At 35.7% G+C, this 15932-nt stretch overlaps 2 protein-coding genes across 2 annotated transcripts; both read right to left on the bottom strand.

The window, feature by feature from the left end:
• Window positions 1-307: 307 nt before the first annotated feature.
• pip5kl1 (phosphatidylinositol-4-phosphate 5-kinase-like 1) lies at window positions 308-10329 on the bottom strand. Its single transcript, XM_065271467.2, has 10 exons — window positions 9789-10329; window positions 8605-8799; window positions 7248-7298; window positions 6403-6557; window positions 5254-5378; window positions 3843-3877; window positions 3690-3745; window positions 2955-3067; window positions 1516-1678; window positions 308-1240 (listed from the first exon to the last, which is right to left on the bottom strand). Exons 1-10 carry the CDS (start codon window positions 9801-9803, stop codon window positions 775-777), a joined length of 1374 nt encoding a protein of 457 aa, XP_065127539.2. The 5' UTR covers window positions 9804-10329; the 3' UTR covers window positions 308-774.
• A 355-nt stretch (window positions 10330-10684) lies between these two features.
• On the bottom strand, window positions 10685-12679 carry dpm2 (dolichyl-phosphate mannosyltransferase subunit 2, regulatory). Its single transcript, XM_065271469.2, has 4 exons — window positions 12608-12679; window positions 12040-12129; window positions 11369-11471; window positions 10685-11204 (listed from the first exon to the last, which is right to left on the bottom strand). Exons 1-4 carry the CDS (start codon window positions 12611-12613, stop codon window positions 11149-11151), a joined length of 255 nt encoding a protein of 84 aa, XP_065127541.1. The 5' UTR covers window positions 12614-12679; the 3' UTR covers window positions 10685-11148.
• Between the last annotated feature and the right edge of the window lie 3253 nt (window positions 12680-15932).

Here is a 15932-nt window from a genome sequence, read left to right as displayed (position 1 = left end):
TTTCCTGCTATTGCTCAAGTGGAAGGGGAGTTTACCCTAAAAACTTGACACATCAGTTTACATTTTTATACAGTTTTTAATACTACATACACATTTCCTGTATTTTCTGAATGTATTCTATTAAAGAGACTGAGAAAACATGATATATGATCACTAAAAAATTGCAAAAACAACAAATCTAATTCTGGCATGGTGCCTAGACTTTTGCATTTTAGTCTGGGACTAGTCCTAAGCTTTGTCTGTGAAACCATATCATAAAATGTGAGGTTTTAGATCTTATTGAATTATTTTAAAGAAGAGACACAAATCTTAAATGTTACTTTATTATTATACTTAAATACTCAGTTTAAAAACATTTGAATGCTTCACTTGTGGCCTCACATCACATATTACAGTTTCTGAACAGAATAAAAAGCAAAACCATCTTTTTTGTTAGATATGTTGGTATCATTCATTTCATTTGTGTCTAGTAAAAGCAATTTTTTTATCTCTTTTTATCTGCCACAAACTGTTCAGTCTTCATTTACCATTCATTTATAAAAAAAACATTGCTTAACACAATCCTTTTGTAACGTTCAATAAAACAATACATCCAGTATGCAATCACTGCACATTGCAATTGTTACTATTAAATGCGAGTGCTCCAGACATTACTTGCAATTTATTCAAAAACGCGCACACTCAAATGCATTTGTATTGTGTTGGCCTGTGCTTATATAATGAGGTATATGGCTCAGGTGTCTGAGCAGTGACAAATTTCAAATCTCTCATGCTTTATTTGGTATGATTCTGAACCCACTGGCATATCCTTTGACAGTAGACTGGAGGGCTCACTGTTGAGAATGTATGTCGTGGATATCTGAGTCTTTTCCACAGATGCTCAAGCTTCTTTTTGAAACTATAAACAGTGAAGACATCAATGATCCCGATGAAGTAACGCTCCTCTGGTCCATCAATAACGTGAAGTGGGTTCTTAAAGTTAGGCAGCAGCCTTCGATTCTGGGCCTGAAATTCTTGTAGATTGGCCGATTCTGCTCCCACTCTGCTAGGTTGCTCCATACTTTCTCCTTCATAACTTCCATTGTCTGCACCGCCATGGTCACTGCGCATTTCGGTGGCGTGACCCTGTGATGACGTACAGTTTAGTTCTGAGGAGATAAGAGTGGTGTAGTCTTCTCCCACCACTCCAGGAATAGTGGGTGTAGCAACGTGCGTAGGACTGGACGTTGCATGTACTGACCTGCCAGCCAGGGAGAATGAGAATATTGCAAAGAATAGTCATTTGTTGATTAAAATGATACTAGAAAGGTTAATAGTACCTAACTGAAATGCCTTATTTTGGCACTTCAATAGAAAATGTATTTTGCTGCAAAACCCTCTGGGTTGGAGGGTGGAAGTGGATGCAAGCTTTTGACAATCTGCACACAATCGTACATTCATTAAAACTCTTTGTGCATGTCTGTGTTTGGTTGTGAGACAGTGACTGTATGTGTGATGTGCTGCATTTAAACTCACTTTGCGGCACGCATGATGAGTGTTGCGAAAGAGAAGTTCTGACTGAGCTCATCCTGATGCAGGGGCTGTTGGGCCAGCAAAAGGCTGTAATCCAGCACATTGAGCGACTGAAGAAAGGTTGTGTCAATCTCCACCTGACGCAAGAGCCAAAGACGCTGTTGATCTGTCATGTACAACAATGAACATTGTAAATAATTGAGAATTCAAGAAGAAAAAAAGTTTTTTTTAATCTCATTTGAATTTATAAAGGATGTCAAAATTATTCTTCCTTTATCCACAAGAGACAAAAGTATGAATGTTTCAAGATGTGCATCAAGCAGACTTTAAACATACACTCACCTAAAGGACTATTAGGAACACCTGTTCAATTTCTCATTAATGCAATTATCTAATCAACCAATCACATGCCAATTGCTTCAATGCATTAAGGGGTGTGGTCCTGGTCAAGACAATTTCCTGAACTCCAAACTGAATGTCAGAATGGGAAAGAAAGGTGATTTAAGCAATTTTGAGCGTGGCATGGTTTTTGGTGCCAGACGGGCCGGTCTGAGTATTTCACAATCTGCTCAGTTACTGGGATTTTCACGCACAACCATTTTTAGGGTCTAGTTGATGCTAGAGGTCAGAGGAGAATGGGCCGACTGATTCAAGCTGATAGAGGAGCAACTTTGCTAAAATAACCACTCGTTACAACAGAGGTATGCAGCAAAGCATTTGTGAAGCCACAATAAGCACAATCTTGAGGCGAATGGGCTACAACAGCAGAAGACTGTTGAAGACTGGAAAAAAGTTGCCTGGTCTGATGAGTCTCGATTTTTGTTGAGACATTCAGATGGTAGAGTCAGAATTTAGTGCAAACAGAATGAGAACATGAATCCTTCATGCCTTGTTACCACTGTGCAGCCTGCTGGTGGTGGTGTAATGGTGTGGGGAATGTTTTCTTTGCACACTTTAGGCCCCTTAGTGCCAATAAGGGCATCGTTTAAATGCCAGCCTACCTGAGCATTGTTTCTGATCATGTCCATCCCTTTATGACCACCATGTACCCATCCTCTGATGGCTACTTCCAGCAGGATAATGCACCATGTCACAAAGCTTGAATCATTTCACTGTACTAAAATGGCCCCCACAGTCACCAGATCTCAACCCAATAGAGCATCCTTGGGATGTGGTGGAATGGGAGCTTCGTGCCCTGGATGTGCATCCCACAAATCTCCATAAACTGCAAGATGCTATCCTATCAATATGGGCCAACATTTCTAAAGAATGCGTTCAGCACCTTGTTGAATCAATGCCACATAGAATTAAGGCAGTTCTGAAAGCAAAAGGGGGTCAAACACAGTATAAGTATGGTGTTCCTAATAATCCTTTAGGTGAGTGTATGTTGCAGATGAAGTTTAAAAATTCTCCAACTTTAAAAAAAAGATGAGTGAGGTCACCTAGATTAATGAACTGTCCCTCAAAATTGAGATCCTTCAAAACAACAATGATCTGGCTGCCTTTAGGGGCTGGATCTGTCCACCGGTTCAACTCACAGCCTTTAATATCATACCTTATGAAACATTAAGAGAAAAGAATGAATGGAGGAGTAAATAAGAAGAGGGTGGGGTAATCTGAGAGAGGTCTTTCTTGTAGATAAAGGACTGGATCATTATTCTTACCATTAGTGAAAGCTAGAATTAAGAGCTAAATACCAAGCAATTGAATCGGAACCAGAAAAGCTTTATTGCCAAGTATTTTCACAAGGAACTTTCTTTGGTTATGGAACCTTCCAGTACACACATTTAAGCTACATTTAAGCCAATAACAAAACAAGACAATAAATTAAAGACAAATGTTCAGAAATGGGAATAGTAAAAATATAGACATTTTAGGGTAGTATATTGTCACATTTACATATTTACAGATGGTGTGTACAGAAGGTGTCATGTTTTGTGCAGAAGTGTAGTTATGTACAGGAAATAATAATGTTTATTAAATAATTTATAATATGAAATAAGTATTACTGATAACAGCAAGGTTTTGGATAAGAGTAAGTCAGGATGTGCTGTGCTCTCATAAATCTTTCCACAATTAACAGAGAACACAGAAACCATATTGTAAATGGACAATGTAATAACATTTTCAATGTAACATTTTTTTTTCATTTATAATTTGCAGTACTGAATTCTTACCTTTCAGTGATTCTTTCATCTGGGTAAAAGACACTTTGCATCACAATAAAGTACTTCTGCACACAAAGATGTCACAGTATTGTATAACATACAACTTTAGAAGTCACAAAAGGTATTAAAGAATCTGAGGAAATTACTTAATGAAATCACTACCATCTTTTGGTGAGAAATTTTGATTGTGTGAACACCTGTTCATGGAGAAAGCATGACAAGTTCATTAATAGTTGCAATAAAGATAAAAATTAGGATTTTTATACCTGTACAAATAATCACGTATAACACCACTAACGTAGCCTGGCTCCGCCCTCCTACGTGCTTCCGCTTAATTGAATTTCATTTTCTCCTGCAAAAATCTGCAGGTCCAATCAGCGAACAGAGGGGGGTGGCTAAGAACGATGATGTTAAGGTTGTGCGTCAGTTTGAGTTGTAGTTCAGTCATGGCAGCGGAGAAAGACGTGAGAAAAGCTATTCGGTTTGTTGTTGCAAAACTGCCGAATATACAGAAGTTAAAGCCGGAGCAAGAACAATGTTTGCTAAGTTTTGTTGGTCTGATCATTCGGACTTGTTGTTTCCGGACGGTTTCGGCACATGATATACGTCACGACCACACGTTAGCGATTGGCTATGGCAGATCCTGAGTGACTCTGGCAGATCCAATAGTTTTAAACTTCAACAGAGGACCCTCCTTAACGGATTTAACGCTTTGCAATGAAGCGTGGCCAGACTCTCTGTACAAATGAAATGAATGTACGAGAGTCTGGTTGAACCAGGCTACCACTAACGTACACTGGCAAAAAAAACATTCCTTACTGTAGCTGTCACTGGGTTAGTACACGTTCAAAAAGTGCATTCATATTACTGGTACCAAAGTGTGCGTATTAGTACATCAGAGGTACATATTAGTACCAAATGTATACATACACTATATTGCCAAATGTTTTGGGACACCCTTCCAAATCATTGAATTCACTGAATTTCATGCACCCAACTTTTTGGGGATGGCCCCTTCCTGTTTCAACATGACTGTGCACCACTGCAGTGCACAAAGCAAGGTTTATAAAGACATGGATGAGCGAGTTTTGTGTGGAGGAACTTGACTGGCCTGCACAGAGTCCTGCCCTCAACCCAACAGTACATCTTTGAGATTAATTAGAGCGGAGACTATGAGAGAGGCCTTCTCGTCCAACATCAGTGTCTGACCTTACAAATGCTCTTTTAGAACATTGGTCAAAAATTCCCATAAACACACTCCTTAACCTTATAGAAAGAAGACCTTCCAAGAAGAGTTGAAGCTGTTATAGCTGCAAAGGGTGGGCCAACTCCATATTAAACGTTATGGATTAAGAATGGGATGTCATTCAGGTTCATGTGCATATAAAGGCAGATCTCCCAAACTTTTGGCAATATAGTGTATCTGTACCTAAATGGTACTGTACATATAAGAACCTTTTCAAATGGTATTGCCCTATTGATACATTGGGACAATTTTTGACAATTTTTCTGACAGTGTATAATAAAACAAAAAATGTCTGAACTAATTATTCACCTGATTTCCAGTTCTCACCTAAAAATTTGACAAGTAGAGAATGTGGATACTTCTCCAGATGTTCCATGTAAATTCTCAAGTTAGACAGGAGAAATCGGATCTCTCTTTTACTCTGTGTCTTCAAGAAGAACCTCTTATCATTACTAAGCAGAGGAGAAAGAAGGTAAAAGCGTGTTAAACACAAACCTAATACAGGGGCAATTTCCTACAGTGTTCTGGTGTGTTTTTTAAAAGCACAATGGTGAGTTTTTAACCCTGGAGAACCCACGGGTCAAATTTGGCCAACGTTAATTGATGCTAAGAGAAGGGTTCTTGGGTCCCCAGGGTTAATTAACCTGATCTTCAACCTTTTACTTGGCGGCTATCTTGGCCACTCTTTCAGATTTAAACTCCTATTCAGCCTATGTTAATTGGCATGGCATGAGCAGTCATGACCTAATGGTTAGAGAGTGGGTTTTTAACCTGAGATTTGTCGGTTCAAGGCTCACGGCCAGTGGGTTGCAACTGAGGTGCCCTTGGGAAGGCACCTGTCCACTACTGCTCCCAGTGATAGCTGCCCACTCCTCCAGGTGTGTGTGTGTGTGTGTGTGTGTGTGTGTGTGTGTGTGTGTGCGTGTGCGTGTGCGTGTGCGTGTGCGTGTGTGTGTGTGTGTGTGTGTGTGTGTGTGTGTGTTCAATTTAATACTTCACTTTCACTTTAAACCTAACCCCAACCCTATAGTATATAACACATTGTTAATTATCATTTCTCGGTACTTACATATATGCAGTAATTACACTGTAACAAACACACCGTAACATAAAGTGTAACCTTCTTTTCTACATATTTTTAAAGCAGTATTAACTTAATTGTGTTTTATGTTTAATAAATAAGATCTAATTGAATTAGGTTTCATAACCTTGGTTGTTGACTGAAGCAAAAATCTGCATTTCGGGCAAACTGAAAAAGCTGACCCCCAAAAGATAATGTATAATTGACACACTGCTGGCACAGTTAACACACATTTAAAAGTAAAAAACAGACAGCTACTCTATCAAAATGATGATAAGCTTAATAAACTCTAAGGCAGAAGTTCTAATCATATAGGCACAGAAATACAATTTGCATGGTTTATTCTTCTACTAGTGGTCTGTACAAGGCTCCATAGACATTTTATACAGACTCACGTTATAAAGAAGTCTGCTTTGCTCTTGGAATTGCTGATAAATTGCAAATAGTTGCCTTCAGAAGAGAGGGAATGCTGATATTCCTTTTCTGTCATCCCTAGAGAACGTCGCAAACTGGCAAAAACCGGCCCAGCATATGTTTCCATCCTGAAGTCCTTTAAAACAGCCACAAATACAACAGTAGACAACACAGATCAATGGGTTTTGTTTGACTTTAATTAGAGAGTTGCTTAAATGATTTGCCTCAGGGCATCTAGTGAAAAACAAACAAAATTGTCACATTAAACAATCATAAAAAGTAAACAAAAATAACTTTAAAAGCAAACACTGAAATGTTTTAATGTCTTGATGGACTTGGTAAGGTCCTACAAAATATAACATGGGCTAAACACAACCTCTCTTGACATAACACCTTTAATTATTCCTAATAGCCACTATTTACCACACAAATCAAATTGTGGTTGTCATACACCAAGAACAGTTGTGTTAATGTACAGTAGTCTGGGAAATTGGAGAAAATCAATACATTTTTCCTTTTTGGCATCTAGCCATTTCAGCTAACTACTACCAAGTACTAAGATACTGTGAAGTGTGACTGGATGAACTTTGGATTGAAAGTCTGGAGTCAACAACTACAAATATGGGATATATTTCCTAACTGTCCAAAAGGGTAATTTGAATTTTTTTATGAATTCAGTACTTGCATCATAACCAGTGACCCACCCCACCAATTGAAAATTCCTGCTAGTTTATGTGCAAGTAAAATGTATAATAACAACCACATACTCAATATATTGACCAATGCACCCAAAATATTGAAATGCTGTAGTCTACCTTTGACATACCTTATGGATTTGTGTAACCTCAAGATTGTAGTCATCTTCTGATAACTCATCCTTAAAACAGAGGAAAGAATACGATTTGCAATGAAAAGCTATACAGCAATACTACTGCAGTGATACCATATACAATGTTTTTCTGTTTGGGTGTGAGGGTTTTAAAAAGGCATTGAGCCCCAGACAACAGGCAGCACATTCACGAGTCATACTGCTGTATAAGCAGACTGAACTCAATGGCATCAGGGGTCTGCAACATCATCTGTGTGTGTGTGTGAGCACATGACCATGACTGCAACTATATCACAATATAGCTGATCATCGTGGTATCATCACAGTATGTGTGTCACTCTCAGAAAATGAGAAAAAAACATTGCTTATATGAAAAAAATTATAGGAATATGACATTGTGTCATTTAAAAAATTGAGAAAAAAGTCATTATTTAATGCCCTTATCTTCACGAGTTAAATGTGCTTTGTCTTATGAAACACAAGGTGCATCAATAGCAACAATATTAGTTTTTTTATAGTTATGGTTGCGTTATTTATAAACAATATTTTATAAATCTAAATGAATTAATTCAATACTTCAATTATCAATTTATTCATTAGATTTAATCACAGTCATCTTTCTGCTTCAACATACGATACATTGTATATAATTTCTTATTTTATTAATGTCATTTAGCTTACAAAATTTTTGCCCTATCATGGCACTATGATTTACTGGTTCTGTGGCATTGTTTGATTTCTCTCTCCCTCCTTCCTACTGTGTGCAATACAATGGTGTTTGTTACCAAATACATTTTTAGTTATTCTTCTGTGCCCTTGCATTGTTTCTCTTAAGCAAATGATCAGGATAAAAACATCTCTGATGAACCTAAAACAAACGACACCAGGAAGCCACTTCAGCACCACAAACACACAGTCTCCATGGAACGACCAAACTGAGACACGATCCTCTCTGTGGAGTTTCTTCATGCTAATTATGATAAATGGAACATGTCTGTCTCCTTGGAGGTATTTGATCACCCCAAACTTCTGTCTCCCTCACCCATGATTCAATAGCCATATCAACATGGTTATATCATAAGCTGAACTTTGTTCATTTCTTTGTGTTGAATGTCTTTAAGCTAAAATGTGTTTTTTTATTTTAAAGTATTACTGAAAGAATCAAAAATATTTGCTATAAACACTTAATAGAGGCATAAACTTAAGTTAAAAAGTTACTAAAAAGAAACTGTCGGCATCTAACAAAACAGGTTTCAAACATATGTTTTGCCTCTGGAATCATTTCCTGAAGAAGGAAGAAGTGATACTCAATAGGGACTGAATGAAGCAAGCTCATAAACATGGGTATACTCACAGGTAAAGGGTTGTCAATGGTGTTTTGAATGGCGGCACACAGCCCTTCCTTCATCATACAGGTAAGGCTGTAAAATTCATGTTGTTGGTCGATCTCAAAAAGACCCAGAAGTTTCCACTGCTGTCTCAATCCTCCCCACCTTCTCTTCCTCACATTGCGACCGTGTCCACTCACACTCGGGCCTGACATCTCCAGCTACAACATATCCACGTACATTAAAAAGCTTAATGACTCAGAGGCATGGTAACGCTTTCAAGATTTAAAATTTTAAACAGAATGCATTAGCATTTGTAAAGCTTTTACAGTGTTACAGATGAATGCGTGGTAACAATAATTAATAATTAAAATGATACATATGGTTAAAAACATCCACACATGTATTATTCTCCTTGATGAACAAAAAGAGTTGTAGCGATGACCATTTTAGGCACATGTGATTTGCAACAAGAGGTCTTGAACTGCTTTGTTAATGTCTCTATGACAACATATCATAAAGGACAGGACTGAATCTATTTCTCTTCCTTGATCCTTCAAGTGTTTTGTTTGTAGTTACTCAAAGACTCAAGTAACTCGAGACCATTAAATTACAAGATAGGGGGACAGGGAAAAGTGTAAAGACACCTGCAGAACAAATCTGACATGCCATCAGCCGCATTAAATACATTGTGCCTTTAAGTTTTACCCATAAGGGAACCATAGTAACAAACCACAGTAGAAACATTTGGTTCAATTTCACAGGTCAGCCAAAACCTATTAGTTTTATCCTCCCAGCTGTCATGTGCCTGGGTTTTTTTGACAGAGATTTAATCATACAGATGTTTGTTTTTAGGGATAGAAATCAGATAAACTACATGAAGAAATTTACTTTTTTAATCTTTTTCAATTTCATTTCAGATGTTTTCATCCAATGTAGCATATGGCTTAAGAAGAGACATCTGTCATAATATTCTTGGTGAAATATTCTTGGTGACAAAGGTGAATTTAAACAGTAATAACAAATATTTTATTATGCAGATTCTGACGTGGCAAATATTTAATCATTGTAACACATAACTACAACACGCCAAATGAAAACAAATAGGCTACTCGTCGTAATAAAGTGACTAGGCAACTCTGTCAGTTTACATCTATACCATTAAATAAAAGAAACAGCTGCTCGTCTTAAAAATAAGATGTTTACATACCTCAGTTTGGCTCATGATGGGTCCGCTAATACATGTGCTTTACTGTGCGGCTCGTGAATGTAAAGATCAGCGGATTCTTTCTACGCGCGTGTGACATTATTCACAATGAGAGCGTGTGTGCGAGCTGCGCGCGCTCGATCAATCCCTCTCATCAGATCGAGCCCGACTGCAGCGGCAGCAGCCCATCCCAAACTGTAAATAAACTGCTGTCTCTGTCTGAAGCACCTGGGTGAACTTACACACTATCTATACGATGAAACAGCAAAAAAAGATTTTAAAGATTAAAAAAGCAAAAATCCTAAAATGTCTAAATCTATCTATCCAAACGGTGGCCAAAATGTCCATTTATACAGTGGTGGATAATATTATTTGGAAAAAAATGACTTTTTCCTTCAAATCCTGATTTAATTTCCTTATGATGGTTGTTCTGAGCGCAACAAATATCAGATGACGTGAGTCATACCGTTCCACTTTTAACTTTAATATTTGGTATTTCCACAGCAATTACAGCACGCACATCCCTCTGGCAGCATCAATATATTTCAAAATGTCCCTATTTCTCAAGCCAAATGCTTTCTTTTGAATGTACTAGTTTATTTTTCAACTCACCCCAATTTTGAGGTGACTTTGAGGGGGCCAGTAAGGAAATTGGCCTAAATTTTCTTATTTTGTTCACGACTGCATCTACAAAGTTATCATTACGCTCTATAAACTACAGAATAGAGCCATCATAAAGAGATTTAGTGGATAAAAAAGTACAATTCAGTTTATTTGATTTTTGTTGTGCTCAGAGAAGCCATCATTAGGAAATCATGAGAGGAGAAAGAGAGAACATTATTTTCAAATATACATACTGTATATGTACATTATGAAAAAAATATAAATGATAAAACAGATTAATTATAGAAAGGTTTCCATATTATCTCTTTATTTTTTTTATATAAGACTGTGTGGCAGATGCATTTTAGCTTACAATTATGTCTATTTACAACACAAGACAAACATGCATCTTATTTTAAAAGCATGAAAAACAAACAAACAAACAGAAACCACACTACTGTCATCCAGATCCAAACTACACAATTATCTTTACTTAGATTACCAGATTACAAATCTTTTGTCTGTTGCGTACATTTTCTAGACTATGGAAAGAATTGTCCAAAGACGTTTGCAGTCACTAGATCTGAAAGGCTCAAGTAGACTATTGTGTACTGCTTTTGATTCTTAATGAAAATGAATTTATTAACATCCCATAGACTGGAATTCAGGGTGTAAAGCAGCTTTGGTGTTAATGGAGATGGTACATGAGTAAAAACAACACCATTGTTCTTGTGACCAGATCAGTAAAACCTGAAGAGTCTTATTGAACTTTTTTAGGTTTCCGATTCTTCCATGTAACGACCACTATGAAGGTGCCTGAGAAAATAGAGAATAATGAACAATTAGAAATTTGACGCTGTACAACAATATCACAATGTTTATGTAATCTCCATTGATGACCATAATTTTTATATTACAAACAAATGGATTAAGGACCACATCCTTTGTAGACCACATCCATTATTGATCGTTTTACTCACCAATAAATAGTAAGAGGATTAATGCTGCAACTCCAGGAAGTATGACTGAATATTCTCGTGGAAGAAAGTAGCTGTAGATCACATGATCACGGTCTACGAAAGGCTGGAATGAGAATAAAAAACCCTGTGTTCATTTTCTCAAATATTTTTTGTGTGTTACAGTATTTGAAACAAAATTACTTTCTCTATAAATGCTATAGCAGTGCAGCGCTTTCATTACTTTGCTAAAGTACATCTACAGCATAAATCGATTAAGACTAAATGTTTCCAGAGCAAAACACTTTTTGGGAATTGACATCCGAATACAATTTGCAGTTCAATTAAAGGAAGCATCGGCTTTTCTCAGTTGCTTATGCACTAAAATCTATTCAATTTGTAAAGCAAAATCGTAAACCACAACACTAAGATGCAAACCTGGTAAACAATCTCTAAACACGTACAGTAAAGGTTGTATAAAAAAAGCAGAAAACGCTCAAATTAAAAGAGATCAGAGGAAGTGGACAAGGAGAAAAGAAAGGCCAATCTGAACATTGGTTTGATCATGTGTGCCAGTTAAGTGACAGTGTAATTCATTATGTAGATGGTGGAAGTCGTATACATACACAAAAAAATGCAAAAGAGTAACTGGTTGACATTACAATGTTGATAAAGATGTAAAGCAAAACGCTTACCAAAACTATGACCCAAATGGTGTAATATGTGAACAGTGACAGACTAAAGGCAACAAGTCCAAAGCCAACAACTTGATCCGTCCCAGTTGCCTGAAAAGACATTTTGTTTGTAGGTATTAGATTAAACTATAATCACAAATAATACAAATTATTTAAATACATTTTAAACATTTAAAAGTGTATTAAATATAGATATAACAATTTGCAATAATGTCAATACACATATAAACTGAGTGAATCACACCAAATTTTGTAAGCCTATGTAGTTTTTTAATTCGTGATGTGTTTAGTGCACCCATTGATACAAATAAGTTGTTGTAAGAACTGTCAAGACCTCTATCAGAGCTACTGAAGAGCAGCAGGAGGCTATAACAGCTTGGTGTTAATAAATTATTTTTGCGTCTAATAAGGTCTTCACAGATTTTCACTAGGAGTGTAGCAAATTAACAATTTTAATTGACAAAAGGCTTAAAATAAATACTGAGAACTACACGATGCCCTATTTTAGTTATTATTTGCTTTTGTATACAAAACAACAAAAAACACAACACTTTTTATTTCATCTTACCATCATGAACGTGACACTTCCGCATGCAACCACAAGTTCCTGTTTATGACAGCTACTTCCGGTTAGCAATGAAAGTCCGGCTGGAAAATGTAGTTCTTTACTAGTATAGCAGTAATATTATTCACCACACGAGGGTGTTAAAAGACCATTATTGGATAGAAGTGCGATCGTTTGGTATCCTAAAAAACATGTCATATGTGTATGCTTGTAGTGTTTTTTTTTTTTTTCAGAAATATTACCTATTATCTTTATTTTTTTTAATACTCATTTTGTGTATAACTGTTTCAGCTTAGTTCAGTACCGAGTAGGTTACATCATCTTTACACAAGTTTATAATTTATTTTACCTGTCAAGTAGATGTCTTTTTCGTGCTAACAGCAGTACGTCATGAAGAGTTATGAATTTATCAGAGGCAGACACTTTTACTTTACTTTACTAAAAAATGTTCACTACATTCTTAAACATAGAATCATACTGTGTATTCCTTTTATACTGCATATAAAAATTTATTTAATACCTAATTACATACAAATTGTTTACTCTTACTTTTCTTGAGTAAAAGTAGAAAAGTACTTTTTACTTAAGTAAAAAAAATACTAGATGTTAAATGTACTTAAATATTAAATATAAACCAAAAACTTTAAATTATGAAATGTAGTGGAGTAAAAATTAAGATAATATGCTTTGGAATATGTTTTCCAAAGAAAAACACTGATAAAATATGAATACTTAAAATATTACTTTTATGTAGAAAGTAAAAATACCTAAGTAGTGTCCTCCTCTGGAATTCATCTTAATAAGTCACACAACATATAAGTACCCAACATTAACTTTATTTCCCCAAAATAATACATACAAATAACATCACCTGACAGTTACACTTAAGGAAAAAAAAACATTCACATTTGAGTGTACAAATATAGTCAAGGTCTATTGTTAGAAAATACAGTATACATCTCCATGCAAACCAAACATGACAACAAGAAAACTTTGGGACAATAACACACATGTGATCTTAAAACATTTGTCACAATCAGAAAAATAAATTCATTTCCATATTACTTAGTGGTAATTTCATTTACATAGGTTATATACTTTGTAAAGAAATCTCCAGAATATATATTTTATTTGTCTTATCACATTACAGTAAGCAATATGCATGTTATTTTAGAAAGCTTCTGACTCAAGTGCAGTTTTTATCACTATAGCAAAGGTGAAATGATAACATTCTGGAAAACGTGTGAGTTAAATTAGTCTTTAGTATTTAAGTGCTGTTGTAGTGATATACATATATTTGTGTGTATTCCAATGTTTCAGTATTCTGGAGCCTGTGCAGAGTCATCCTTTGTTTTATGTCTTAAATTATATATCTTAACTATTGTAAAAATCATAACCAATGCAATTTAATACATTTTGGATTCCACCTTGTCTTTGTAATGATATTAACAAAATATAAATGTAAACTATGTATACCAGTCTTATATTTGATAAAAAAACTCCAGATTACTGAAATGCTGTTCATTTCTGCTTCCAAACTGAAGGTGTGCGTGTAAAGACCCCACTCAGCTCCCTGCAACAGCATCTTAAATATATATATGTGGGAAAATAATTAAGAGACCACTCTAGTTTTGCTGTGATCATCATTTCTACATGTATTGTGACATTGATGTGCAATTTCTTTTGAATTTCAACAAAAGGAAACCTCAGGAGTGACAAAGTCACCCAAGAGCAATGTCAAAGATTGACACCATGACAAGACGCATAAAAGATGTGAATAAAAATCAAGGTTATTCCATCAAATATTCTTTTTTCAATAATTTCTAAAACACATGTAAAAACAATATCATTGTGTTGTTTAAAAATTAAGCAAAACTTTTTTCATTGCAGTATTAAATATCTGAAAACATTAGATCTTTTTGTTAGTTTATTCGGTTTCATTTTTCTGCAAATAAAATCATTGCTTTTATAAGGAATTTGTCAGAAATGCTGAAACTTTTACTTAAACACATACAAATAAATAGGAAATTTAGAAAAACTGAAAATAATCTTGAAGTGGTCTCTTGATTTTTTCTGAGGCTATAGTAAGTGAAGAGCTCAGATGCAAAACCCTCCAAGTGTGCCTGACTAGCTTTTTCATCAGACTTTTATCAATGGATTTTGCCAACAACCGGTATTTCTGAAAGGCCTAAGGCCTAGATCAAGCGGATATGAAGCAAAAGTATAAGATGAACGTGTACTACGTGCCCAAAACCATTTAGTTAATATCATTACCTCATTTTTAACAGGTGGCGTTTAGTAGCTTTTGCATCTGAGCTTCTCATAAATATTTTTTTTGATCACAGATTAGTCCATCATGACTGAAAACATCAACATTAATATAGACTTTTTGTAAGATAATGTAAGAAAAGAGAAGAAGCACAAGAATTGTAGATGGTCATTTTTTGTGCATTCCATCACAATGTTATTTAATACGTGAGAAAATTCCCATGATAAAAGAGATTCCAATGAACCAGCCAGCTGGTTCGAAAAGACACATGACAGGAAAGTTATTCATCTATTGTAAGTGGCTTATAACTTTTTCATATCAGAGTGAACAAGAAAAGTACAGTACAAAAAGTAAACAATGAAAAAAACACATTGTTCAGTGTCTTAAGGAAAATCCCTTTATGACATCCAGAACACCAGGCTTGGTCATTTATTTATTTTAGTGTTACCCTAAATATCTCAGAGTGCTGAATATTTCAGCATCTACTGTAGCTATTTATCTCATAATCCTGAAGAAAAGCAGCGAAGCTTAAACCACAAAATTAGGTGTAAGTCATCATTTAAAATGGCATGATAGATTTAAAACACAAATATAACTTTCCTCACACCTCTTGTATACTTGTGAACAATAATTCTTTTAATGCTTGTAATTTTAAGCCACTGGACCGATGAAATGTTTTAGGGCTTTCCATGCAAGAATTCATTAAAATGGGCTTGCACGACGAATAGGCCCACATTGCACTTCTCTCTTAACTGACGAAACATGTGCGAAACGAGTACAGAACTCGCAATGTCAGTTTTTAAGCTCTCAGATCAACTGAGAAATACTCTTTTTCATGATTAAGATCATGGCTAGTTATAAATACATGACAAATAAGCAATAAACATTACAGAGAAACACATAATGGGATTTTCCATTCTCTTTCATGTCTATTGCACGGTGTTTCCTAGTGCACACCAGGTGCCAGTCAGAAACACAGAGGCAGTTGCCAGGCACAAAGTCTTGTGACTATGAATCACGGTCTCTGATCCAACCCTAAAAGCGATGCAACTTTTCAGC

The sequence above is a fragment of the Paramisgurnus dabryanus genome, chromosome 5 (assembly GCF_030506205.2).
Source record: "Paramisgurnus dabryanus chromosome 5, PD_genome_1.1, whole genome shotgun sequence".
NCBI lineage: Eukaryota > Metazoa > Chordata > Actinopteri > Cypriniformes > Cobitidae > Paramisgurnus > Paramisgurnus dabryanus.
The sequence above is the reverse complement of the archived record's forward strand: the minus strand, read 5'-3'. Positions and strand labels throughout refer to the sequence as shown.